The sequence below is a fragment of the Monodelphis domestica genome, chromosome 4 (genome assembly GCF_027887165.1).
Source record: "Monodelphis domestica isolate mMonDom1 chromosome 4, mMonDom1.pri, whole genome shotgun sequence".
In the NCBI taxonomy this organism is placed as follows: Eukaryota; Metazoa; Chordata; class Mammalia; order Didelphimorphia; family Didelphidae; genus Monodelphis; species Monodelphis domestica.
Genome location: NC_077230.1, coordinates 392645555 through 392672492, shown reverse-complemented (window position 1 = coordinate 392672492; position 26938 = coordinate 392645555). Strand labels below are relative to the sequence as shown.

General features: G+C 43.4%; 1 protein-coding gene and 1 long non-coding RNA gene across 2 annotated transcripts in view; one reads left to right on the top strand and one right to left on the bottom strand.

Moving 5' to 3' along the window:
• Window positions 1–7859: 7859 nt before the first annotated feature.
• Window positions 7860–26051, bottom strand: SDHB (succinate dehydrogenase complex iron sulfur subunit B). Its single transcript, XM_003341035.3, has 8 exons — window positions 25773–26051; window positions 20828–20955; window positions 17785–17870; window positions 15066–15202; window positions 13570–13686; window positions 12262–12363; window positions 10147–10269; window positions 7860–8067 (listed from the first exon to the last, which is right to left on the bottom strand). The coding sequence occupies exons 1-8, from the start codon at window positions 25848–25850 to the stop codon at window positions 7990–7992; spliced, it is 849 nt and encodes a 282-aa protein (XP_003341083.1). The 5' UTR covers window positions 25851–26051; the 3' UTR covers window positions 7860–7989.
• LOC130453896 (uncharacterized) overlaps window positions 25999–26938 on the top strand; it is a 54120-nt gene continuing 53180 nt past the window's right edge. The window contains exon 1 of the long non-coding RNA XR_008911557.1: window positions 25999–26124. This is a non-coding gene — a long non-coding RNA (uncharacterized LOC130453896). The remainder of the gene's footprint in view (window positions 26125–26938) is intronic.

Below are 26938 nucleotides of genomic sequence, written 5' to 3'. Positions count from 1 at the left end.
TTGCTCAGTAGATAGATCACCAGACTTGGAGACTGGAGGTTCCCTATTCAAATCTGGACTCAGACACTTCCTAGCTGTGTGACTCAGGGCAAATCACTTAACCCACATTACCTAGACCTCATTGCTCTATGAAGATAGGATTAATTCTCCCTTTGTCTATTTTTAGTTAATCAACTTAAAGTACCCCTACTTATCATTAAGTATGAGAGTTTACCTGTCACTTACTAGAGTAAGCACACACCTCCAAAGGTCACTTAGTGCTAGGCAAATTGAAAGACTGCCATTGATTTTTGTGAAGAAGGGATTTAGATAATCCTAGAGAGTGGATTTAAAAACTAGTGAAATAATAATTTCAGCAAAGTTGCAGTATATAAAGTAAATACTCACAAATCATCAGTATTTCAATTACCAACCAAAGGTAGCAGGAAGAGATAGAGAGGGAAATTCTACTTAAAAGAATTGCAGAAAGGCAGCTAGGTGACTCAGTGGATTGAGAGTTGGGTCTAGAGACATTTCTTAGCTTTGTGACCTGGGCAAATCACTTAACTCCAATTGCCTAGCTTTAATCATTCAGTGTTGATTCCAAGATGGAAGGTAAGGGATTAAAAAAAAAATTCAGACAATATAAAATACTTGGGAATCTGCTTGCCAAGGCACACATAGGAAAGGTATGAAAGCAATTTACAAAACACTCCACACAAATAAAGGCAGATCTAATAATTAGAGAAATGTTCATTGCTCATGGATAAGCTGAGCCAAAATAATAAAAATGACATTCCTACCTAAATTAATTTACTTATTAAGTACATACCAGCCAAACTACCAAAGGATTGCTTTTAGAGCTAGGAAAAAATAATAACAAAATTCACTTGGAGAAACAAAAGATTAAATGTGTCAAGAGAATCAATGAAAAAATGGCAAAAAAGGAGTACTACATGATCTCAAACTGTACTACAAGGCTTTACTCATCAAAGCAATTTTACATTGGATAAGAAATAGAGTGATTGATCAATGGAACATATTAGGTATACAAAATACAAAAGTAAATGAGCACATTAATAAAAAAAACAAAAACCCAAGATCCAGTTATTTGGGCAAGAACTCACTATTTTAAAAAATGTGCTGATAAAAATGGAAAGCACTCTGGAAGAAACTGGGCATTGGCTAGCATAATATATTCAAAGATAAGCTTAAGATGAAATACATGCTTTAGACATAAAGGGTGCTATAAGCAAATTATCTGTCAAATCTATGGATAGGGCCAGAATTTGTGACCAATCAATATATGAAAAGGTTCATAGGTGGTAAAAGAGGTAATTTTGACTACACCAAATTTAAAAAGTTTTATACAAACAAACCAATGCAACTAAAATTAAAATCAGCTGGAGAGGGGTGTCAACATGGAATCCAGAAACCCCAAACTTGTAGCCTAGTAAGATCTGATATACCCCAAGTTTTAGGACTAGATTGTAAGTTGGACACCCCAATGCTTACACTTGTTTCCCATTCCAATGAGCATCCCCCCTGAAGGGAATCTCAGGCTAGCAGTTTCAGACTGAATAATGGACCCTAAGGTAAATGACAATCCCAGTTAGGTGGGGCTAGGCATCTGCTAAGCACCCTTTTTGTCTTAGGTAGTCATCCCATGGTATCAGAGACCCTTTCCCAAGAAGATCCACACCTGGGCAGGAACCATCCTTTAGTATCCATAGTAAGCAGCCCCTTCTCTTACACCCTAGCCTCTAGCTATGATTCTTTCCCCAAACTTGACTATATTCTGTCCATATAGTTTGAACACTCCCATATCCTTGTAGCTATGGTAATGTCAGTCAATCATCTTTCCCCGCCCCTGGATTTCTCCCAAATGGTATATAGGTTCCCCAAATTCTTTTGTTCTTTGGAGTTGTCAGTCTAGCGGGGTTGGCTCTCCCAAGGGTCAGTGTCCAGAGCATCCAGCTCTGTGAAGAGGCCTACTATTACAATGAACCCTGTTGTGGGGGTGAAGAGGTGCACCCCTGGGGTTCAGGAAGGATGCCTTTTTGCAAGAATCTAAGACTCCGAAACTTAGCTTAAAAATAAAAGCAGAAATTTATTAATTTAGAAAGTAATGTTGAGAATGGCCAGGAGGATAGCAAGGTGGGACAGCAAGATGGGAAGGCATTGTACTGATGAGTGCTTTATAATTATCTCATCTGATACAACAACCCTAAAAGATAGGTGTTATTATTATACTCATTTTATAGTTGAGGAAACTGAGGCAAACGGAGGTGAAGTAACTTGCCCAGCTAGTAAGTGTCTGAGGCCACATTTGAACTCGGGCATTCCTGACTCCTAGCCAAGAGTTCTGTGCACTATGACTCCACTTAATTGCTTCTGTGTCTGGGAATTGAGTGGACACTTGAGCAGCTTGAAGGGTCAAGGCTCCAGATGCAGTATCTTTCCAAACCACAGAGGATGTGGGTCTCCTTTACTTCTCCAAGGTGCTTTTTTTTAGGGAAGTGGCTCCCCAAAGTATGGTCTGGTCTGACTACTTTTGTTTCTTCAGGGAAATTATGACCTAGTTTTCTTGAGTTATTAAACAAGAGAATAAGGATGGCAAGCTTTTATTTAGAGGTTCCTAAGGGTCAAGTGACTGGCTGTTAATTCTGGAAATGCCACTATGCAACCTTGTAACAGTCTCTCAACCTCAATTTTTGGCTTTATACAAGATCACTTCTAAGGTCTCTTTCTGCTCTGACATTCTGTATTCTAAGGTTCCTTTCAGTTCTAACACTCTGTTGTAAGGTTCATCCAGTTCTTCCAGCTCTGACATTCTCTGTTCTGAGGTCCCTCCCAGCTGTGACATTCTCTGTTCTAAGGTCTCTCCCAGGTCTGACATTCTCTGTTCTAAGGTCCCTCCCAGCTGTGACATTCTCTGTTCTAAGGTCTCTCCCAGCTCTGACATTCTCTGTTCTAAGATCTCTCCCAGCTCTGACAATCTCTGTTCTAAGCTCTCTCTCAGCTCTGACATTCTCTGTTCTAAGCTCTCTCCCAGCTCTGACAGGCTCTGTTCTAAGGTCTCTCCCAGCTCTGACATTCTCTGTTCTAAGGTCTCTCCCAGCTCTGACATTCTCTGTTCTAAAGTTCTTCCAGCTCTGACATTCCATGTTCTATGGCCCCTTCCAACTCCATTTCTATTCTCTGAAATAAATCTCCCAAGTCTTCTTTCATACCTGTGATGCTTGAGAATTACTAATCTAGGGTGTCCATCTTCAAACAGTGACTGACTTCTAGAAATCATTGGTTTTTGCCCCTGCAAACATCTTTCTCTGGTGCCTTCTTGTGGCAATGAGATTGACAGGTTCTTGGAACCTGCCAGTAGGGGTTCTCCCCACTGGTCTGGCCCGGCTTTGTGTGCTGGACTAGTCCTGGCCTGGGTTCGCTCTAGTTCTAGGTCTATGACACTAGGACTGTAGGCCCAAAGGAGCTCATCCCTACTCCATCCCTGCCCAGCAGGGGATAACTTTTTAAGTCATGTTTCAGCAAATCATAAACCCAAAAGGACATGATTGAATTATGAAGGTCTCATTCCCACAAATTACAGTACAATTTCAGAGGAAGCTCTTCTGTTACTTGTCTCTCCACTCCTGTCCCCTTCCTACCATGGGCTTCCTCCTCCTCCATAGCTTTAGCAACCAAGTTTTAACTCTAGAAAAACCTCTGTCCTGGGAAATCCCCTTCTCTCTGTTGGCAACATAGCTTTCAGGAAGTGCCCTAAGACAGGCTTCACTGCCCTCCTGACTGGCTACTCTCTTTCCTTTCTCCTCCCCAGCTTTCCCTCTCAACCTTGGACTGCAAACTTCCCTCAAATCAATTCTGCTCTTATTCCTGGAGAGGGTGTAGGATGGGCTGTATGCTGACTTCCCTTTCAGAATATAAGCATCTCATGGGCAGGGACCAGCTTTGCTTTTTAGTCTTTTTATTAGTCTTTGATATCTTTTTAGAACAGAGAATGACAGAACTGAGAGGGGCTTTAGAACACAGAATGTGAGATCTAGGAGGACCCTTAGAACACAGAATTTAGTGAATGCTAAGGAAGGAAACAAGACTATACTAAGCACTTTATGAGAATCTCATTTGATCCAGGCAGGGGTGGTCATGAGGATCCCATTTTACAGATGAGGAAAGTGAGGCAGACAAATGAAAGTGACTTGCTAAGGGTCACATAGCTAGTATTTGAACTCAGGTCTTCCTGAGTGCTCTTTATCCTCTACTCTATCTCAAGGTGATCGGCACTTAGGAAGTTGTTCAGTTGTTTCTGACTCTTTATGGCCCCATTTGGGTTTTCTTTGGCAGAGGTAGGAGTAGTTTCCCATTTCCTTCTCTAACTCATTTGTGTTAGATTTAAAATGGTTGAGGTCTTAAACTGTAGTGATTAAAATAGTGGAATATATAAATTGTGATAGATATAAGAGAGGGTGAGTAAATTTGACCGCAGAAAATATGTTTCACTACAGTGTCTTGGTTTTAAATCAAATATAAGGTGGTCGCCAGGGAAATATTCCCAATTATTCAAATACTCAAGTCAACTGGGTTTTATAGAGATTTTAAATTAATAATATAATGAGGAATTAGAGAGAGAAAGAGTAGGAAAGGAATAATTATGAAGGGCTTCAAGCCAACATGGCCTAGACCTGAGTCTTAAGTGAGAGAATCAGTCAGTCAGTCTTTTAACACTCACCACAAGGTCTGCCTAAACAAGGATTCTAGTGACACCAGGCCAGCTCCATCTCAGCTGACTTCACCAGAGAGAGCTCCAGTGAGACCTCCTTAGAGATTGTCCTCCAAGAGCTTCCCTTCTCCAGAGCCTCTCTCAAGAGATTCTTCCCAAGCGATCCTCATCAGAGATCCTCCAAAAGGATTTCTCCAAAAGGATCTGCTTTTTCTTATATAGGGGTTTTTCTCCCATGTCACCTCCCCTAAGTCCCTACATCTACCAATCACTGTAGATGCTTTCCAAAGGACTGCCCATCTAAATTCCTGCTAAGTCGACCAATCTCCTCAGTAAGTCTGAACTAGAGAAAACACAGCTGAGTCAACTAATCTCATCAAGAGAAAACTTGCCCGACCCTTTTAGGTACCTAGCATCCCATTGTATCAATTCTAAAAACAGGCCTGGCTCAAAGAACTCCTTGCTTTATTATAAGCATGGGTCCAAGTACTTTCATTGTTTAGCAAGGAGTTTTCTCTCCTAAAGCAGTCTTAAGTAGGGTTGGAGTAGAGGTCCTCCCATTTCTGATCCTGGCGAGTTCTCACATCAAAATGGGGAATGTTTCTCAGTAGGGAATTTGTTCCAATTAAGAATTCCCCGATGGGGAAATTTGTAACATTCACAAGTCTGAGAGATTTCAAGATTTACATTTGACAGATGAGGAAACTGAGGCCACCAGGATTAAATGACTTATCCAGAGTTATACAGCTAGGAAGTGTCTGAGATGGAGTTGGATTTGAAATTGTGGTGTAGGGGGAAGCTAGGTGGTTTAATGGATAGAGTGCCAGGAGATGGGAGGTCCTGGGTTCAAATTTGACCTCAGACAAGTCACGTAACCCTCATTGCCCAGCCCTTACTGCTCTCTTCTGCCTTGGTACACAAGTACTAATCCTAAAATGGAAGGTAAGGGTTTAAAAAAAAGGAAGAAATTGGTGGTCTAGGGTTCAAATTCTAGAGTGTCACTCTACTATGTGCCATGTACCTGAGTCTCTCCCTCATCTATGAGTTAAGGGTTGGGGTTAGGGGTTGAACTAGAAGGTCTCTAAGTTCCCTTTGGCTTCTGAAGTCCTGGCTCTATGCCTCATTTTCTCATTTGATCTGCCCCTTCCCCTAATATTTTGATAAACCTGAGATCTCATTGATTTGGAGGTCCCTCTGATGATGCAGATCACAGACCAGCCCTGCCTACCCTCGTTCTGCTCAGTTCTTGTCTGTGTCTGCCCATAAGTTCACCACAGGGGCTCTGCCCAATGTGCTGGAGACCTTCTTGGATTTCTCTGGGTCACTGGGTGCCCAGGTTCACCCACTCATTCATCACCTTCTCCATGTGACCAGCTCATCTTCCCTTCCTATCATACAATTCCCAGATGATGTCTTTTACATCCTTTCCTTTTCTTCTTCTCCATGTTCCTCACTGGCCATATGCTGCAATGCATTCTCACCAAGCAGGAGCTTTTTTGCCCGTGCTGGGGAATTAATTTTCAACTTTTTTGGAGATGGCGATATTGTGGATCTTGTGGCCATTTAGAATGTAGACTGTTGTAGAACTTGTAGAGTGATGGTGTTAAAAGGATAGGCCTATGCTTTCATGAGGATGGGATATGCAATGCGAATATACCCATTTTACAGATAAGGAAAGTGCCAATGTCTGAACCAGGACTCCAATCCCAGTCCAGCATTTTCCTATTATGCCCACCTAATGTCTATCTTGATTCCATATATGTTTTCAAAATGCCTTTGAGGTATTATGTACTAGGGAAACAAGATAAAAGCAAGAGTGTGCCCTCCACAAGCTCACATTGTATTGGGATCCATGGCATTTCACAGATTAGTGACTTGGATCAATAACAGGGGCTGGCTCAATGAGGGAGAGGGAGGAACCAAACCAAATGGATCAGTGCCATCTTTGAAGATGAAGATTGGCAGCTTATCACCAGAGGAGCTCTGTGCAAATCCCAGGATGCCTTAATTCTCATTCTTCCCATGTCTGCAATCCTATTAGTAGAAGGGGTTGAGGGGTGGGGTCTGTGCTTTCAGTACAATCAGACAGCAAGGGGGTTGGCTGATTAAACTGTCAGCTGATAAGGCCTTCCAATTTACTCGGGGGTGAAATTGGCTGGTGGGGTGGGAGAGTGACCCCTTGGCAACAGGGTTGATATCTGCTGATGCTAATTAGACATGACAACCATCAGCCTCTAACTTGTCAGCACCAGGGATCTTGGGAAGAAGTCATTAAGATATTCATGAGAATGCATTTTTCCCTATAGATAGAGGGGGAGATTAGCAGGAAGGCCAAAAAGAACAGGAGATCCCCCAGGGCTGGCAGGGAAATAATGAAATGGAGCTGGCCTAGCTGGGGCTGTGTGCGGGTGTGCAGTCTTTTGAGAGAGCATGGTTATGGGAGGAAATAGGATTGGAGCTCACTTCTTCACCCAGAAGATAAAGGGGCTGGTCTAGTCTCTAAAGCCCTTTTTAGGCTTATCATTCCATGTTCCAAAGGACTGGCATTACTCTGTGGCTTCTGAAATACCCTTCTGGAGCAGTCAGGAGTGGAAAGATCTTTTTTAGTTTTATTAAAAATTTAACACTGATCACCAGTACAAACAGCTAATTAATATTTTTGATGCCTGACAGATAGGCTGTTTGTCACTGTGTTGCCATTGGAATGCCCATTTGTTTCATATTCCACTCTTCTAACTCTACTTTTTCCCTGATTTCTTTTTATTCCTTGTACTTGTCATCCCGTTTGCTTCAGATGTCTTCTTTGTTTAGACGTCTTTCAGTCAATAATCCATGGGATAACAATTTTCTCAGTATGGAGTTGGCCTTTGGTGCTTTCTGAACATTCTCTGGAACTAGAAGAACTCTTTTCAATGTCACAGGTGACCTAGACTGTAGCTCTGCTAATGCATTCTAAACCCCATCTCTAACAGCATACAAGAGGCCCCTTTTCCTTCTACACAATTCACAGCAGACACCGTGGCTCCCTCTGTGCCTTTCTTCACCCTCTTTGCCCTGGGGCATGAGTGAACCAGCTGGGGCACAGAACAGAGGCCACCACCCTGAGCCATTTTATTCTAAGCTTGAAAAGAATCAGGCATCAGAGCAGTTTTGTTAATAAAGTAGCATGTTCTTTATTTAACTTGCTGTTGTCCTTGGACATGCACTATTCATGGAAAAAGAGGACCCTCAAAGTCAGATCAGATATAAATTAGGTTCATGACTAGTCTTGGAATTTGCTAAGCAGTAGATTTCTTCTCTTTGTAGGTCGCCATCATCTTCTTGATTTCAGCTATTGCTTTTCCTGGATTCAGTCCCTTGAGGGGAAAACAGAAACAGGAATGAGGCTATCCCATCAGCACCAAATGATCCCTTAGGTCAGACTAGAGAACTTGGGACCCTTTGGCAAATTTCTTCTACCACACTTGCTGAAGTGGTATAAAAAGGACTCATCAACCTGTTAAGTCTGAGGATAAAAGAGCTGCATCATTGATTCCACCAAGCAGTCTGCTGGGTCTCATCTGCTCTTTCTCAGTGTAGATGCAGACCTAGACTGGCATAAAGTTCCCAGGCATTACCCAAGAGGAACCAGAACTGTGGGAGAAGCACTGAAGGTCTTGCCTGAATGTAAGCCCCTCCCCGAGGAGTTTCTTCCCTGTCTGGGAATTTAGTGGCTAGTATTGGTTCAGGTTTGTGTTTACCTATCTCTGCCCTGGCCCTTCCCCTCTAGAAGACTGTAAATGCCTGGCAGGTAGGGACAGCTTTCATTTTGCCTTGGCATTGCCAACACTAAGGCTGGGTCCCAGGACACAGCAGGCTTATTGCATAGAACTGAATCAAAGTGAAATGGTTAAAATCCAAACAGAAAGATGTGAATAATATAAAATCTTGGAAGTATGTGCTATCACTTGACTGACACCAGCAGAAATGGGATGCCAGACACTTTTCAAATTTGCTGGAGCCCTCTTCAGTCTTCACAAACAATTGTAGGACAGATTAGTAAACTGTCACCAACAATTGGCCTTTTAAAAAAGTTAAAAATTTTAACAATTCTAAGACAGAAGAGAGGTAAGGGTTATACAAGTGGGGTTAAGTGACTAGCTCAGAGTCACACAGCTAGTAAGCGACTGAGGTCACATTTGAACCCAGGACTTCCTGTCTTCAGGTCTGGCTCTCTATCCACTGAATCACCTAGCTGCCCTGGGGACCAACACATGATCTACTTCAACCCTCTCTTAAATTTCTTTTTAAAATCTCAATGCATGGCTCTCAAGTGTCTCAAACCAGATTCTGGGATCTCTTTTGAAAAGATGGCATGGGGCAGCTTGAAAAGAAGTTATGGTTAGAATCTCTCAGCTCCTTAGTCTCCTTTCTATACAAGAGAGATGGACAGTGAATTACATTTAAACCAAACCAAAGAATGTGACCTGTAATCATGGTGACTGGGCATATATCAAACCCTATAAAGCCCTGAGGATGGGAGAGAGGAGTGCTGGACTAGAGGTGACTAGCATTCTACTTCTTGTTTGACCACAAATGTACAGTGAGACCTTGGACAATTCCTTCACCTTCTCAGGATGCTGTAAATTGAGACAGCTGGACTAGGGTCATAGATTCAGAGCAGGAAGGGCCTTCTGAAGTACTCTAAAACAGCTCCTTCATCACACAGATGGGGAACCCATGGCCCAGCCAAGTTCCAGGCTGCCCAGTGACCACACAGAAAGATGCCATGGCTGAGCCAACTCTTTTTCTCTCCAGAAGTGTGCTCACACCTCTACTCCACTGGGTAACCCTCAGAAAACAGTGTGACATGCTGCAGAGAAGGCTAGCTCTGGAGTCTGGAAGATGTGGGTTCAGGTTGTGGCTCTAAGTCACAGAGGAATTGCTGCTTACATGCATGGTGGGAGTTTCTCACAATGATGAAATCTCGGTCCTTACAAACAAAACTCAACATACTCTCTCATATAGAGCTATAACAATCCTGGTGGCTCTTCTAGGAAACAGCCCCCACTTCAGCACCCTTTCATGGGCTGCCCTCCCCCATTAGAATAGAAACTCTTTGAGGGAAGGGGCTGTTCTTCCTTCTGCCTGTATGTGTATCTCCAGCACTTAATAAATGCTCTTGGACTTAACCTGCCTCCTTTTTCTTTTTTGGCAAAGCCACACTGCTCTGATTCTGCGAAGGTGCTTGTTTGGGTGAGGGTGAGAGAAAGGGAAACAAGATCATATTTTTGGAAGGCTAGTGCCCTTTCCAGCTCAGATGCCAAGTCTCCTCATCACTCATCTCCTCACAGGCCCATAGCTGAATAAACTGACTGCTTCACAGCCTGCAAACCTGCTTTCTCTATGGAACAAAGAAAGACGAGACAGAACTGAAGGCCTGGAGCACTCAATACCTTAGGGCAGGTCCTGGTGCAGTTCATGATGGTGTGACATCGGTACAAAGAGAAGGGGTCTTGGAGCTGTGCCAGTCGCTCCTCTGTGAAGTCATCTCTGGAGTCAATCATCCAGCGATAGGCCTAGAAAAACAGAACCCACTGGCTACACCCACCTTCTCAAAGAAATCTTTCCTGGGAATGTGCTCTGGCCCCCTGGCCACCTTTTCCAGGAGGCTGTCCAGGCTCCAGTGAATTCCATTCACCTTTGAGCTCCTGTACTTTCTTACCTAGAGCTCAGCACCGTCTGTCACTCTTGTCTACCTAGCTAACCTAGATGTGGACAGTGGGCAGGAAACATCTGTTCTTTTCTTTCCAAGTCCTGCAGGTCTGGGCCAGACAAGACACATTCAATAGAAATTCTTGATTCATTTTAACAAATATTTATTAACCACTTACTCTGTGCAAGGCACCAGGGGCCCATAGGTAATAATTAAATCTAAGCACTTGCTTAGAACTGGGAGGCAGGACACACATTCCCAGAGGACTCAGTCTGAAGATGGAAGGACAAGCACTGAGTATTAATGATATGAGAAATCTGCAGGGGAGAAATCAATTTTGCTTTGGGGTTCAGAAGGAGGCATTGGTGGATGGGGAAGACTTGAGAGGAGGGTCTAAAGAAGAGGAAGAGAGTTTGTGCCAGACACAGGGGAAGATGTGAAGAGACCTAAAGTTTCCTTCCAGGGACTACCAATGGGCACTTGTGGCCTCTAGAAGGCCTGGTGCAAGGCTGAATGTGGGACAGACTTGGTCTTTATTGTGCTTGCTGGACTCTTCTGAATGTGACAGGTGAGATCTTCTAAATTCCTGTCAGCTTAGACTGGTCAAAGCTCCAGATGAAACATGTGACCCTCTGGGGGCTATATTCAGTCTTGGGGCTGGGGTGACCACCAAGTCACTTCTGTTTTTGTTGGGAAAAGACACTTGGTTTTGGGGCATTGTGAGGTCTGTGAAAAGTCTAGACAGCAAACCTAGCCACACCAGCTATTTGCATAGAAATAATAAAGCCTGAGCTATCTTTGTGGTGAACTCTCCATATGTTGTAAGATTAAAAAACAAACAAGCCCTAAGCTGAGTCGTTTTGAGAGGCCTCACCTTGGAACCCTCCCTCCCCCCTGTGGTCACATCTTCCATAGGGGCATCCTCCTCTTTCCTGCTTATCATAGCCAGGCCCTGGGGGACTGTCCTTTATGGGAGAGGAATCAGGAAAACCAGCCCCAAATAGAAAGAAACAGGGGCAGATGCCAAAGCTAGCAAAGCAGGCTGGCCTCCAGCCAAGTGCACAGGGGAGCCTATTGAGAACACCTGTGTGTGTGCAGCTGGCACTCTGGGGCATTGTACCATGATCTGAAATCTGCAGGGGAAAAAGAAGGACACTACAGGGAAGGGTTCTGAGAGGAGAGGGTGCGGCCCTCTTTGGGGGATGGGAAGGACGACCACTTTGTCTTTTCCCACAAGAGGATTTTCTCTTTTAATCTTCCTGGGGCCCTTTGAATGCAGCATTTCTGCAGGTAGCCCCTAATCCCTTCCCTGGGGCTCATGTCACTCTGCCCCCATTTCCTGCTGGCCTAGGGCTCACTTCCTGCCCTAGTGCATGCTCAGCACCAGACACAGTCTGCCTGGAAGGGGGAACTGATAAGCCTGGGATGAACTGAGCTACACATGCAGGGTGCTGGCTGTGTTGTAAAGAAAGTAAATTCATTTGTTTGTGCAGTGATTCTCTGCCTTCGGAGGAGATCCAGAGATAACTAAGACACCATCCTTGCTTGCAATCTAGTGAGTGAGAGAGAGAGAAAGGGAGGGAGGGACGGGGAGAGAGGGAGAGAGAGAGAGAGAGAGAGAGAGAGAGAGAGAGAGAGAGAGAGAGAGAGAGAGAGAGAGAGAGAGAGAGAGGGAGAGAGGGAAAGAGGGAGAGAGAGGGAGAGAGGGGGAGAGAGGGGGGAGGAGAGAGACAGACAGACAGACAGACAGACTCTGTGTCCAGGACTCAACAATGAATTAAGAGAACAGACTGCATTCTCTGGGTTTTCTGGATTCCGGGGTCCAAAATGATCTGAGCCCTGGGGAGCACCTTACCTGCATGAGGACTGCAGGCCCCAGATATTTGTCTCCGTTCCACCAGTAACTAGGGCAGCTGGTGCTGCAGCAGGCACAGAGAATGCACTCGTAGAGTCCATCCTGGGGAGGAGGGAGAGGGGAGGGGATGACCTCTTAAGACTCTTCCAGCACAGTCTTGTTTCTACAAATCAATCATCCTACATTAGGTAGGTATTTCCCAGACCCCCTTGTAGTGGAATTTGGACAAAATCTTATCTGTGAATCCCCAGCACTACATGAAGAAGGATGAGCACCCTTTATTGCTTTACTCACCCACAGGCCAGGCTTCTAGCAGCCTCTACCCTCTGGAACCATCCCAGATCCAGGAAGTGAAAGAGGCCTCTGACCCACTGAATCAGCTGTTGTATAGCTGGGGTTCTCCCATGCTCACCCATTATTTCCTGAGAGATACCCACAGACCATCTCTTAAAACCTGATTCATTTTTGACCCAATTCTAACAACCTGGACTATCTGGGTTATTTTTTGGCCACCTTTTCTGAGGAGGAGGAGGCTCACACAGCATTGGTGCCCATGGAGAGCTTATCTGGAAAGGGTGAGAGGTGATGGTCAGAATGCATTACTCAGAGGGACATGGTCAAGGGAGCTCAATCCAAGGCCCCAGTGACCACAAGGAGAGTTGAGTTTGACAACCCAATCCTGGTTCTGGGATTAGGACTGGCTTTATGGAAGGCGATGCCTTAAAATGCACCTGGGATAGATGCAATGTCAAAAAAGTCAGATACCTACGAATGAGTCAGATGTCAATGTTTTATCAGCTTCAGGAAACTGAAAGGCCTCAAAGCATCTCCCTGACCTCAAAGTTGGGCCTCATGACTGAAAGATTCTCAAACCCTTACTTTTTATCTTAGTAACAACTCTAAGACAGAAGGGCAAAGGCTAGCCAAATGGAGTTAAGTGACTTGCCCAGGGTCACACAGCTAGGAAGTATCTGAGGCCATATTTAAACCCAGGTCCTCCTAACTCCAAGTCTGGCTCTCAATCCACTGAGCCACCTCCCTCTGTCCCAATCTCTTAAAGATAAGATTAGCTGTTTCTGGATAGTAATTCCTTTCTAGACCAAGGATGGAGGAATAAAGTCTGGTTCTGAGTTTGGTTTTATTGAAAGGTCCCAGGGCATTTATCTCAGAGAAATAGGTGTCCTGTGATGCAGGACTGCCAATAGTAGTTCTAAACAGTCATCATACATCTTCTGGTCCCACCTTGAAATTTCGGCACTAACAGAATAGTCCAACCCATGCCTCAAACGAAAACACTAAAGAGAATACCAGTTTCTCTCGATCTTCCATGGATTGCAAGTACTGCGCCTTGCCCTCTTGGGATTCATCCTTCTTCTTCAAGTAAGGCTGAATAGATTTGTACTGAGCATAGAAGTTATTCAAATCCTGAGAAAGATTTATACAAACAAAATCAATGGAACCAAGATTAGAAGAGAAAGAACAAATTGGCAAATCCTGAAAGCAAGTAAGAAATGAAGTAAACTGTACTGTCATCTCAGAGGAACCAGTTGGGGGTGGCGGGTTGGGGCAGAAGGAAAAGAGAAGTGAATAAGAGTTTATTTAGCACCTGCTATATGCCAGGGGGTTATACTAAGCTCTTTACAAGTATTCATTTGATTCACACAACAACCCTGGGAGACAGATGCTCTTGTTATTCTCATGTTATAGATGAAGAAATGGAGGCAGGCAGCAAGGAAGTGACTTGTCCAGGGTCACAGGGCTAGGAGTGTCAGAGGGTATATCTGAGCTCTGATCTCTCAGACTCAAAGCCCAGGACTCTGTGTGCTTTAGTGCTACCTTTGGCCTAACTCAGTCCTTGAACTTTTTCATCAGGGTCCTGGGCCTTTCTCTGACTGAGATCTAAAGACATCCAGGCCTCCCACTCCTGATTTTCTTGCCCCCTGATGGTGGGTATCAGAGCCAGGTTGGGTGGGAGAAGCCAAGACCCTGTTGCATTCCTAGCCCTGCCCATCAGCTTTCTGGGGTAGGCACCACAGTTCTCCCTATTGGAACGCCAGCTCTAGGAGAGGAAGGCCCCTCTGGGAGACTTCTGGAGGCTGTTCTTGGCCTGATGGCTTCTCTTTTCCTTCTAGGGTACCTTCACTTAGATTCCAGAATTTCTGTTTGCTCATTGTTAGGGGTTTTCTTTGAGTGGAGAAACAAGGCAACTTGCTTATTAAGCCTCTAACAAGGCATAAAGCATGGCTCTAAGTGCTAGGGTCACAAAACCAAAAACAAAAGCATGTGGGCTGGGCTGTGAGAGACAGAGGATGGAGGGAGAAGGCACTTCGGGTACAGATAGGGGCTAGTTTAGCTGAAATGAACAGGACTGATATTAATACTGGGGAGGGAGGTTGGAGCTAGATGATGGAGGGTTCTGAAAGGCCTTTTATTTCATCTCACAGGCAACAGGAAGCTGATGGCAATGAATGACAGTCAGAGCTGTATCTCTGGAAGATGGTTCTAGAAGTTCTATGAGGAAGGGCTGGAGAGATGGAAGAAATGGGACTCCTCTGAGAGGCCACAAACTGAAGAGAATGGAGGAATTTCAGAAGAGTCCTCTTTTCCCTAGAATCTCCACAGGCCATCATGTCAGAGAGGGAGATAAAGAGGGAGAGAGGGAGAGGGAGAGGGAGAGGGAGGGAGGGAGGGAGGGAGGGAGGGAGGGAGGGAGGGAGGGAGGGAGGGAGAGAGAGAGAGAGAGAGAGAGAGAGAGAGAGAGAGAGAGAGAGAGAGAGAGAGAGTGAGAGAGAGAAACAACTCACCGGAACAAGATCCTTCATCACGTACATATGGGGAAGAGGGTAGATTTTAGAGACTTTGTTGAGGTTGGTGTCAATCCTTCTGGTGCAAGCCAGTGTGTTGCCTCCATTGATATTCATTGCACAGGAACCACAGATACCTGAGACAAAGAGATCACAACTGCTTATTCCCACTATTTGGGCCAATGTCCTCACTTTTCTGGCTGTCACCCCCATTTTAAGGCTTGCCTGAAGGCAGACAGTGTAGCCACCCGATTGCTTCAGTGAAGAATCAGAGACAGCCATTCATCCCCTTGCTTCCAAGAAATGAGCGCACCAGCCTTGGTGGTCACTATATGTTGGAGTGTGGGATGCACATTTACCAATGAGATCAGTCAGGTCACTGATTGTCTTTCAAAGGAGGAACAATGGACCAAATCTATCAAGAAGCAATTTGTCCATTGGGTACCTGACTATGATATAGTACAACAAATTATGAAGTGCCCATGGTGTGCAGAGAACCATGTTCAGAAGTTTGGAGAAGACATTCTTATAAGGCTGTGAGTACAGATAAGATCAGAGGCCAGAGCTTATCATCACAGGATGCTAATCACAGGGTTTGTGACACAGAATGTTATATGGGGGTAGTGCCTTAGAGCATAAAAAAGCTGAAAGATACCCTATATCATTATAAAGGGAGGTTAGATGCCATTTAGTGAGCCCCTCTGGTTCCAGGTAAAGGAGCAGAGACTGGAGCAAAGTAAATTATCTTTGGACTCTCAGAGCTGGGAGGCACTTCAGGGCCAATGGAAGCCATAGGTGCCAATTTGGGCAGCAAGGAAGAAACCAGATTCAAATCTAATTGGGAAATGCTTAACAAAAGAAATAAAAATATAATACGCCATAGATATTAATTTGTGTTTTTCAAAGTTAATATACTATCCACATGGATTTGTTCACCTGATGTAGGTCAGCTCAGAGCTCCCAAAGAAGCCTCTCTACATTGTATGTAAGCATTTGTTCTAATAAAAAATATTGAAACATTAAAAGCATATTTTAAAAAACCCCATACTTTCTGTCCTAGTAACAACTCTAAGACAGAAGGGTGAGGGCTAGGCAATCAAAGATAAGTGACACACAGCTAGGAAGTGTCTGAGGACAGATTTGAACCCAGGTTTCCAGACTTAGGCTTGGTGCTCTAGCCACTGTGCCACTTAGCTGATCCTATTAAAAGCATTTCTAAAGAATCCCTGCTATCACATACCTACTTCCTGCTAAATGGCCATTCACTTTGCCTGAAGACTTCCAAGGAGATCCATTGCCTCCAGGAGTAGCCTATTTCCCTCTTGGGGTCTTAATTGGCCTTTCTATAACTCCTAGCCATTGTTCCTAGTCTACACTTCTAGACCAGCAGAAGAGGTTCAGTCTCTGATGGCCCTTTCCATACTTGTCCACATAGCTAGTTCCTAGGCTACTCCCTTTCAGTCTAAACAAGCCTTCTCTTCTTTAGGTTAAAAATGCCCAGTTTCTTCAAATGATTCTTACAACGTGTAATCTTATGGATCTTCCCCATCGTAGGCACCTATCCTCTGAAGGCTCTCCAGTCTATCAATGTCCTCTCTAGTGTGGAACCAAGGACTGTGCACATAACTGCTATGATCTTAGTCAGGACAGGACACATGATGTTTAAGTGGCAGAATGGGCATTCCAACTCAGATTCTTATTCCTTTGGTCTACAGAATGGTATTTTTCATTTTTCTGTTTTGCCCTAGATAACTCCTGACCAATATCTACTCTGACACTCCTGCAAAGTACTTTCCCTGAAAAAAAGGCCCCCATTCCCAATCAAAGGCCTGTAACCGATCTTTCGTCCTTCACTGCTTTAGAGGTCTCCAAACATTAGCAGAGAAGAAAGGTACAAGTCTTAATTTAGTTAGGAGGCACCAACAGTGTCTGTCACTATTGGTCTGGGGTTTGCCTCCTTTTAGTGTGTTCTTTATTTACACTGTTGTGGCTGCTCCAGAATTCTTTCCAGTTCACTACAACATCCTGCAGTAGGAGTTTTCTAGTGATCAGATTCACAAAAATCAGCTCATGAAATTTATATGGATTCTACCCATGACAAATCTGTTTTTTATTAGGTGAGGGCCTGGACTTTTTTTGTTTTTGGTCAGATGAGCCTGAACTTATTTTCACATCTCTGAAAGAATAGTCCAGTATGATATAAAAAACTGAAAAATAATGCTATATATTTCCTTAATATTTCTGCCCTAGTTTTTTTTAAACTCTTACCTTCTGTCTTAGAATGATATTAAATATTGGTTCCATTGCAGAAGAATTGTAAGGGCTAGGAAATGGGGGTTAAGTGACTTGCCCAGGGTCACACAGCTAGGAAGTGTCTGAGGCCGGATTTGAACCCAGGACCTCCTGACCCCAGGCTTCATGCTCTATCCATTGTGCTATCTAGCTGCCCTTTGCCCAAATTCTTAATGAAAGATATTTGTATTAAAATAATCAAAAGAAACTACCCACTTTCCTCTGTCTCCCTACAGCCTTAGCAATCCCATGTTTATTTCCAATCTTGCACTCTTGAATCAAAGTGACCCATGATTCTGAGTACCATTTCTAAAGAGAAGGAGTGACTAAGGAGAATTCACTTGAAGAAGTCCCATCCTGGCCAGTTCAGGTTTGAGACTCAAAATATGAAAACCAGTTCTAGCCTCAAAGGGAAGGAAATGCTTACCTTCCCGGCATGATCTCCGGAAAGTTAGTGTAGCGTCCACCTCATTTTTAATCTTGATCAAGGCATCTAACACCATTGGGCCACATCTATTAAGGGAGGGAAAAAAAGACCATTAATGGTTTAGAAAATGTAACCACCCTAACTCCTCTTTGTTTCCTAGTTGCCATAAAGAGCAACATTAATATATAATTTGTTTTATGGGTAAATATCTGTTGAGTAAAGATTTATTTTTTTTCTCCTTTGTTTTCACTGGAGTTAATATTAGGATACAGAGGGTTCATTACCATAAACACTAAGCTCAGTTCTATACTGAATATACCAGGCCCATTTCTAGGAAACAGAATGTGAAAGAGTCAGATTATTTAAATTATCATTGTTTTAAAGAAAAAAAAACTTGGACAATCAAGTCCACTAAAATTGCTTTTTATAAAAGATTACTTATAAAGCAGCTGCTTTAGTCATATTTCTAAGAAGGTATGTTAAGGGAGATATACAATGTAATTATTTAGTCTGGTAAAGACCTTTTTAACTTGCAATAAATCTTTTTTTTTTTTAAAGCTGGAACTTGGACTTAAGCAATGAAAAAAGTTTCGCAAATACTTTTGGTTTTGATGTCAGTTATTTCTGTCTCTTCCCTCAATAAATACTCATACAAAGAAAACAGTCATGTAAAATCGGCTAACATGGTGCTTGAGCCTGCCAACGTAGAAGTAATCTACAACCAGTTTTTCTTCCTTTGCCTTCTCCTCCCTCTAATGAAAGGAAGTACTCCCCTCCCTCATCTGCAGGACCAAGACACTCCACAGACAGGTTCATTTTAGAGTTCAAGGGCTGGGTAACTAGGGTTAAGTGACTTGCCCAGAGTCACACAGATAGAAAGTGTCTGATTCCAGATTTGAACCCAAGACCTTCTGTCTCTAGGCCTGGCTCTCTATGCACTGAACCAACCAACTCTTCTAGAGTTCTTTTTGTTTAGTAATGTAGTCACTGTGTATGCTGGGCTAAGTAATGTAATAGAGAGAGTACTAGCTTAGCAGAGGAAAACCTGAGTTCACATTCTGCCTCAGACACTTCCTAGCTATGTGATCCTGGCAAATCGTTTAATCTCTCTTTGCCTTAATTTCCTCTTCAGTAAAATGGGGCTAATGATAGCACTTAGCTCCTAGGATTGTGAGAGTCAAATGAGATGCAAATTGTCAAGTGCTTGGCCCAGAAAAGAGGTGATATAAATGTTAGTTGTTTATTTCATTTAGCAGCAGTTCATCCTGGTCTTCCCATATTTCTCTTTTCCTTATTGAATTACAGGTCTCTCACAAGTTGTGGAGCATTCCTGAGGTCTTCTAATCTAACCTCCCACCGAGGGCAGAAGATCCCTCTACCACAAACCTGACAAATGGCCACGTGGCTTCTTCTTGAACTCTTTCTATGGTGGGCATCATGCTCATTTTTGACGTAGTTTATTCTTTTATTGAACAGCCATAATAACTGTAAAATTTTTCCTTATCCTGGAGCTAAAATTGCTTTCCACTTTCTCAGATAACCTCTGCTCTTTGGCAGACAGTGTCCTTCCTCTCTCTGATATCAAATAACTGACTTCCGCCACATAGTGCTACCATAATAGCAGGGGGTGTAATTTGCTTCCTGTGTCCATTCATTTCGTGGGATGCCTGTTGTGAGCACAACTTCTCTTACGGCCACAGTTGAACTCTACACCATCCCACACCTAAATTTCTTTTCACAAGTGTCCTTTCTGCATAATAATGCAGTACTCCCTCACTTCCCTCATTCTTGCTTTTCACCTCTTGGATAAGGTATGTCCTTTCAAAGCAAAAATGGGTCCTAAGCCACCATGTCTCTCTTGATCTTTTTTAAAATAAAAATTTTTAATTATGACTTTTGGGGCAGCTGGGTGGCTCAGTGGATTCAGAGCCAGGTCTAGAGAAAGGAGGTGCTAAGTTTAAATTTGGCCTCGGATACTTCCTAGCTGTGTGACCGTGGGCAAGTCATTGGCTTAGTCCTTACCACTCTTTTTCCTTGAAACCATTACATAGTTAGTATTGATTCTAAGATGGAAGGTAAGGGTTTTTAAAAAATTATGATTTGCCAGTCAAACATGAACATTTTCATATAGACAGAAAAAAAAGAGACCTGTGAACGAAGCCACAAATGTGAGCTCATGGGGTTTAAAAGCATATCCCTATATCAATATGGTAGTGCCAACATAGCCTTTCTTTTCTTTGATTTATCCATGACTTCCACCAGGATGAGTGGCTAGACAATAAAAAGATATAAGGGGGATTAAGTGGCCTGCATGATTTGAAGAATCAAAAGTACAAAAAGTCCACCTAAAAAACAGAGCTGCATTGTGGGTGCTACATTTTAAGAACCTAAAGACAATCATATAGTGAAAGGAGCAAAGATAGGAGTCAAGGGAAATAGAATCATTTAGCTGGCCGTGCTCATTACCTTCAGGGCATTTGTAGAGTAGAAGATGGTACAGACTTGTTCCAGTGGCCCCCCAAAGGCAGAACTAGGGCCAGTGTGGGGAGTGGGCACTCAATAGTCTTTAGGTCTCTCCAGTTCTAAATTCTCTGATCCTCAGGTGCAGGGGCAGAGCTCGGCTCCATAAAGGACAAGCTTCCTAATAAGTAGAGTGATCAAAAGCTTGGGCCAGTATAGAGGGGATTCTGGTTCAGGGAAGGAATATGGACCTTGTTAACTGGGATCTTGAGATTTCAGAGATACTTTAACAGCTCTATGGTGTCCATCTTTATATGAGCATAGACATAACTAGGGAAGTGAAATGTGACTGTGGAGACCTATACACACCAGTTTGGTAATAACATCCTGACAAGCTGTTAAGGTCACACAGTAATAATTAATATTAATTCATCATAAATATTATTCATAATAAAGCTGCCTCTTATTTGGAGGCCATTTCTGAAGACTTTCCCCACTAGGTATTGTCCTTTTGAATTAATCATCTATCCCAGCAACGGAACACCTTGTCCTTCAAAATCCTGCTCTGGACACAGACACTCACTTATTCAGATCAACTTCATATGTTTGCATTCGGGGCTTGTCTCCAGTCTTGTCTGGGTCCCATCTGTAGATGGCAAATTTCTTGAGGCGGGGAGCTGCAGTGGCTGCAGTCTGGGCCCCCCGGCAGGCCTGCAGTGAGAGGGAAAAAAATCACAGAAGCAGGAATAAATAGAGTTGGCTACCAAATATGCAGTGATAAATCCTTTCAAGTGATATTCTAAATTCTTCTATTGATGCTAAAAACATAAAAGCCAGTTGTCTCTGGTGTCCTGGAAAGGTCACAGGGTTAAGAGTCAGCAGAAATGGCCTCTTGTTCCAGGTCTGCCATTGGCTTGCTGGGTGACCTTGAGCAAAGTCCTTTACCCTCTCTGCACACATTTTAGCCAATCTGTCAACAAGCAAATATTAAGCACTATTTCCCAGGCATTGTGCTAAATGCTGGGGGCAGAGAGGAAAGCAAAAACATGGTCCCTTTCCTCAAGGTGATCACATTTTACTGGGGGCGACAACATATAAATAATGAGGTACATACAAGATAGAGTAAAGAGAAAGTAATCTCAGAGAGGAAGGTGTTATATTTGAGAGGATTCTGGGGGGATCAGAAAGACTTTTAGTGGGGCAGCTGGGTAGCTCAGTGGATTGAGAGCCAGACCTAGGGACAGGAGGTCCTGGGTTCAAATCTGACCTCAGATACTTCCCAGCTGTGTGACCCTGGGCATGTCACTGAATCCCCATTGCCTAGCCCTTCCCACTCTTTTGCTTTGGAACCAATACACAGTATTGATTCCAAGACGGAAGGTAAGGGTTTAAAAAAAATTAAAAAAAAAAGAAAGAAAGACTTTTTGTAGAAGTGGATTTGAGCTAAGTTTTTAAGGAAGCTGAGGAATCAAAAGAGGGCTGGGAGGGGGTGTTGAGTGTTTTCCTGCAAGGGGTAACAACTGCAAAGGCACAGAAATGTGGGATGGAGAGCTGCAATTGAAGAAGCTAAGGCCCAGAGACCCAAGTGATTTACCTCCCATCATATAGCGTGGACCCAATCCAGGACCTTTGGGTTTAAATGTCTTTACTGCTACTTCCTGTGCTTCCCCAAACAATCAATTGTATGGGCTCCATGGTATCAGGCTTCCAGAGAGAGCTGAGTTAAGGGATTTACTCTGACCTGTGCAAACTGAGGTTGTTTAGAGAACAGAAAGGCTAGAGTTATCAGATCAGAAGGAACACTGGGCCTGACTCCTAAGGGGCTGGGTGGAGTTTCCAGCTCTGACACTCCAGGGTGCTTCCCTAAACTTGCTTCATCATTTGTAAAATAGGAACAGTCACACTTGTCCTTATTGCCCCACAGGGTTACTGTGTGTGTGTGTTCTGAAAACATTCAAGCTCTAGAGAACTAGGAGCTGGTCTAACTCATTTGGAGTCCCACTCACAGTGCATTCCAGGCAGGTTACCTGTTTGTCTCAGCCCTATTCCCTTAGACTCTCAGATGCCCAGCATCTGTGGGGGCTTTTGCCACCCCACTTTCAGGCTGGTTGCAGAAATCCCTTCAGCTAACACCTGACCTCTGCCTAAAACCCCTAAAACCCCTTTGGTGCTGGCCCTCCCTTGGGGGAAAGTTCTTACATTTAAATTTGTCTCTTCTCCTTGGGTATGTTTTCTAGGACCCAAAAGGAGAAGCTGTTATCCAGAGCTCCACAAAAATGCCAATTCTAGGATCTCCTTTTTATTTCATTTAAAATTTTTATTTATTTATTTAATTTATAATATTTTTCCATGGTTACATGATTCATGTTTTCCCTCCCCTCCTTCCTCCCCCTTCCCGGGGTTTTACATATATCATTGTTCAAAACCTATTTCCATATTATTAATATGGGATCTCCTTTTTAGAAAGGAATCTTGGGGCTTGAAAGAATCTTAGAGATTGTATGATCCAAACTTTTCACTGTACAGTTGAGGAAACTAAGGCCCAAGGAGGCTAAGGGGCCTGCTCAAGCTCACATAGGTAGTAGTTGGCAACGATGGGACAAAGTAGATTATCACCATCAAAAACTATCATCTTGTGGAATGTGTACCTATTTTGTGTTATGATTAAAGTTATTTTGAGAGTCTGCTTGTGGGCAAGAAATACCTGTTTATTGATTAGGCCAGCATCATAACCCTCTTGATGGCCAGTAATTCTGAAGTTTAGTCAGGCAGATCAACAAATACACTTTCAGGGCTCATTATTCAGTCCCTCCCTTGACCCTCCCAAGACATCTGTAATTGGTAAATAGTTAATTAGGAGGTAGTCCATCACTCTCCATGCCTCCCCAGCCCCATATCTTAGGGAAAAAACTCTATATACTCAGGAAACGAACCCTAATACCCTTCATCTGATGACCAAATTCTGCTAAAAGGAAAAGCATTCTTTGGGATTACTAAGAATGAGGAAAATGCAAAAAGCAGTAGACTGGATGGAATCTTGGACCTAAAATTCAGACATAGGAATATACAGAAATTCTTACTGACCCTTATATAGAAACTAATATAGTACATAAAAAATAAATTCTCACATTTAAGAAACAAAGAGGTATAAAATAGGATACAATTTCTGCCCTGGAAGAACTTATACTCTAGCTGGGGAAGACAGGCCTGTAGAGAAAAAGAAACAAAACAAGCATGTATAGAATAAAGAAAACAGTAGGACAGAATTAACTGCTAAGGGAGTTGAGGGAAGAGAGTGGTCTCCACCTCTAGAGGACAGGAAAGGTTTCCTTCCTCAAACTATCTTATATCTATTTTGTAAACGTTAGGTTTGTACTGTATATGTTTATGTTGTCTCCATTAGAATGTAAGCCTATCTGTTTGACTTCTGTCTTTACATCTCTACTGCTTAGCATAGTCTGGCATGGAGTAAATGCTTAATAAATACTTATTGATTGACTGATTAATCAGAGTTTGATCACTTCAGAGCTACATAAGCCTGGGCAAATTATTTCAACTAAGCCCTAGTTTTCAGAAGAGAAAAATGGAGATAATTAAAGTAATATCTACTTCAGAGAGTTATTATTTATAAAAGAAAAGCACCTGGCAATCATAAAGTGTTATGGAAATAGAAGCTAATTTATTATTATTGTCATCAATAATTTGATTTTATTGTTATTATTATTTAAAACCCACACAACTAGGAAGTATCTGAGGTCAGAGTAGAACCTAGTACTTCCCATCTCTAGGCCTGGCTCTCAATCCTCTGAGCCACCCAGTTGCCCCCGATTTTTATTATAATTTATTTTATATTATTATCAATGTTTATTTTTTATTTTATTTATTTACTTATATTATTATCAATAATGTTGTTGGGGATAGCTAAGTGGTTCAGTGGATTAAGAGCCAGGCCTAGAGACAGGAGGGCCTGGGTTCAAATATGACCTCAGATACTTCCTAGCTGTGTGATCCTGGGCAAGTCACTTCACCCCCATTGCTTAGCCCTTACTGCTCTTCTGCCTTGGAACCAATACACAGTATTGATTCTAAGGCAGAAGGTAAGAGTTAAAAAAAAATGTTATTGTTCAGTTGAGTAGGACTTCATGTGGGGTTTTCTTGGCAAAGATATTAGAGTGGCTTGACATTTTCTACTCCAGTGTATTAAGGCAGACAGAATTTAAATGACTTGTTCAGGGTCAGACAACTAGGAAGTATCTGGGGCCAAATTTGAACTCAGGTCTTCCTATGAGCCACCTAGCTGTCATCAATATGTAGCCCTAAGCAACCAGAAGCCACCAGATCCTCATTCTTAGCATTGATGAGAATTTTCTCTGAGCAGTAACACTCAAGCTCACCAAGAGAACACATTTTAATTAATTCCAGCAGATTCTAGCTTCATAGCTGAATTGAGATCACAATGCCCAAAAAGATTAGCTCTTTCTATGGGAAAAGAGTCCTGAGCTCATTCTCATGGACTCTCTGACATCAATTCAATTCAGCACAACATGTTTGCTTTCAGCAACCACAAAGAAAATTAGTAAGTTGGAGGGAGAAAGAAGTTAATTACTAATAGCTATTAATGCTCACTCTTTTGTGGGACTATACTTGGCACCTGGACAAATCAACAGATCCTATGAGATACTGAAGTACAGTTTGAGATCATTGAACTTTGTTCCTTCCAGGCTGAGTTGCATGGAAAGGTTCATTATCTGCCCAAGTTTATAAGGGGGAAAAGAAGGGGAAAGGGAAAGAGGGAAGAGAGAAAGACATACAGAAAGACTTTTTTTTTTTGGCATTGCACAGAAATGCAAAATGTTTGAGATGAGGGACAGGAAGACAAGTGGTTTTGACAGTTTAACTACCTTGTGAGAGTGTGCAAACTACCTTGAATTTCGTTTTAGTTATTTATAAAATGAAGAGGTTATACCGATATCAAACAAAACCAGTTCTGACACTATGTGGTTTGGGTCACCCCAAGACCTGACCCCTATGCTCTAGATCACCCCAAATCTTGACATTGTTATAGGTTACGTTATAGGTCCCTTCTTGTCCCAATAATCTATGTTCTGGGTTTCTAACTTTTACAGTGTTTTATAGCCTCTTCCACTCTGACGTTCTATATTCTAAGGACCCCCTCCGGCCCCCCAGCTCTAACATTCTGTGTTCTAAGGGTCATTCCAGATTTGGCATTCTCTGTTCTAAGGACTGTCGCAGTTCTGACACGCCACGTTCTGGATCCCTTGAAGCTGAAAAGCTATGTTCTAGGTCCTCTCGGCCCTGACTTGGTTCTAGGTCCCTCCCAGCTCTGACACTCTCCGTTCTAGGCCTGGCTGTCCCCTGTTGCCTCCAGGTCTCCCACTGGCCCCTTACTCCCTCGCGTCCCAGCAGCCTCTTGGGGTCCGTCCTCTCTTCTCAGCTCTGTCAGTCTATGACCCTCAGCTCCAGTCCTCCTCCTTTGCTCCGCTCCGCTACACTCGGTCAAGCCTCACCTGCACCCGGATTCTGGGCAGCAGAGCGACTCCCAGGAGGTGCCCGCGGCTCAAGGAGACTCCCAACGCGGCCGCCATATTTCCCCGTGACGTCACGCCCCTCCCTGCTCAGAGCCTACGGGACTCCTCCCCTCCAGCATCCACAGGCCACAGTGCCCCCCGCCCAAGTGGAGTTCGGGACGCTCTAGCCAGGCAAAAAAAAGACACTGAGAGGGGAAGGCACTTCCGGTTTTTAAGCGCACAGGAAGGAAACTAGAAATCTCTTGAGCAGAAGGGGGAGAAATGAAAGTCGCAGGAAACGCATGCGCAAACCCTAGAGGCTTGGCCCAAGTGCAGTGAGACATCTGACTGGGTGAGGAGAAAAGAGGTGGGGGGGGGGGCAGACTTAAGGGCGGGTCCAAAGTCCTGCGTTTGGGGAGGGGGGCGCTGGCGTTGCCGAGGGGCGGGGGCCTGATCAAGGGGGCAGGTTCGAATGGCTCTCCTGCCCCGCCCTTCAGTTTAACACTTTCTTTGCCACGTTTCAAGTTTTAACGCTGTAAATTATGTATTTCTGGCACCCCTCTCCCTCACGCCTACTGTTGTTCTGCATACATATTTCATTTAATTGATACTAATGCCTTGCGAGCTAGTTAATTACTAGATTATTACCACTCATTTTAAAGCTGAGAAGATGGAGGCTCAGAAAGGCTAAATGACTTAACCAAACAACTACTGTGTGATAGAGGTAGGGTTTGAACCCAGATCTCCTTGTCTCCAAGTTCAGTAGTTTAGCCATGGAGAAATCTTGCCTTTGTATCCCCTTCAGACAGTTCTGCTCCTCAAAGAGTTCCCCTTGGTTCCCTTTGACCTTCTTGGCCAGCCATCTCTTACTCCCCAATTAGGCACTTTTCTGGAGGTCTTGTGTGTTAGCCTCTATTCTGGAATAAAAGCTAGCTTGCATCTCTATAGTGCTTTCAGGTTTGAGAAACTTTTTATAGATAAATTAATTTGAGTCTCACATTAACCCTGGGAGGTAGATGTAATTATTAGCCCCGTTTACAGATGAGGAAACTGAGGCTAATAGAGGTGAAGTGACCTTACCAGGATTACTCAGCTAGTAGGTGTCTGAGGCAGGATTTGAATGTTTGTGTTTTTAGCTCACTTGCTCAATTCTTGAAATAATAACT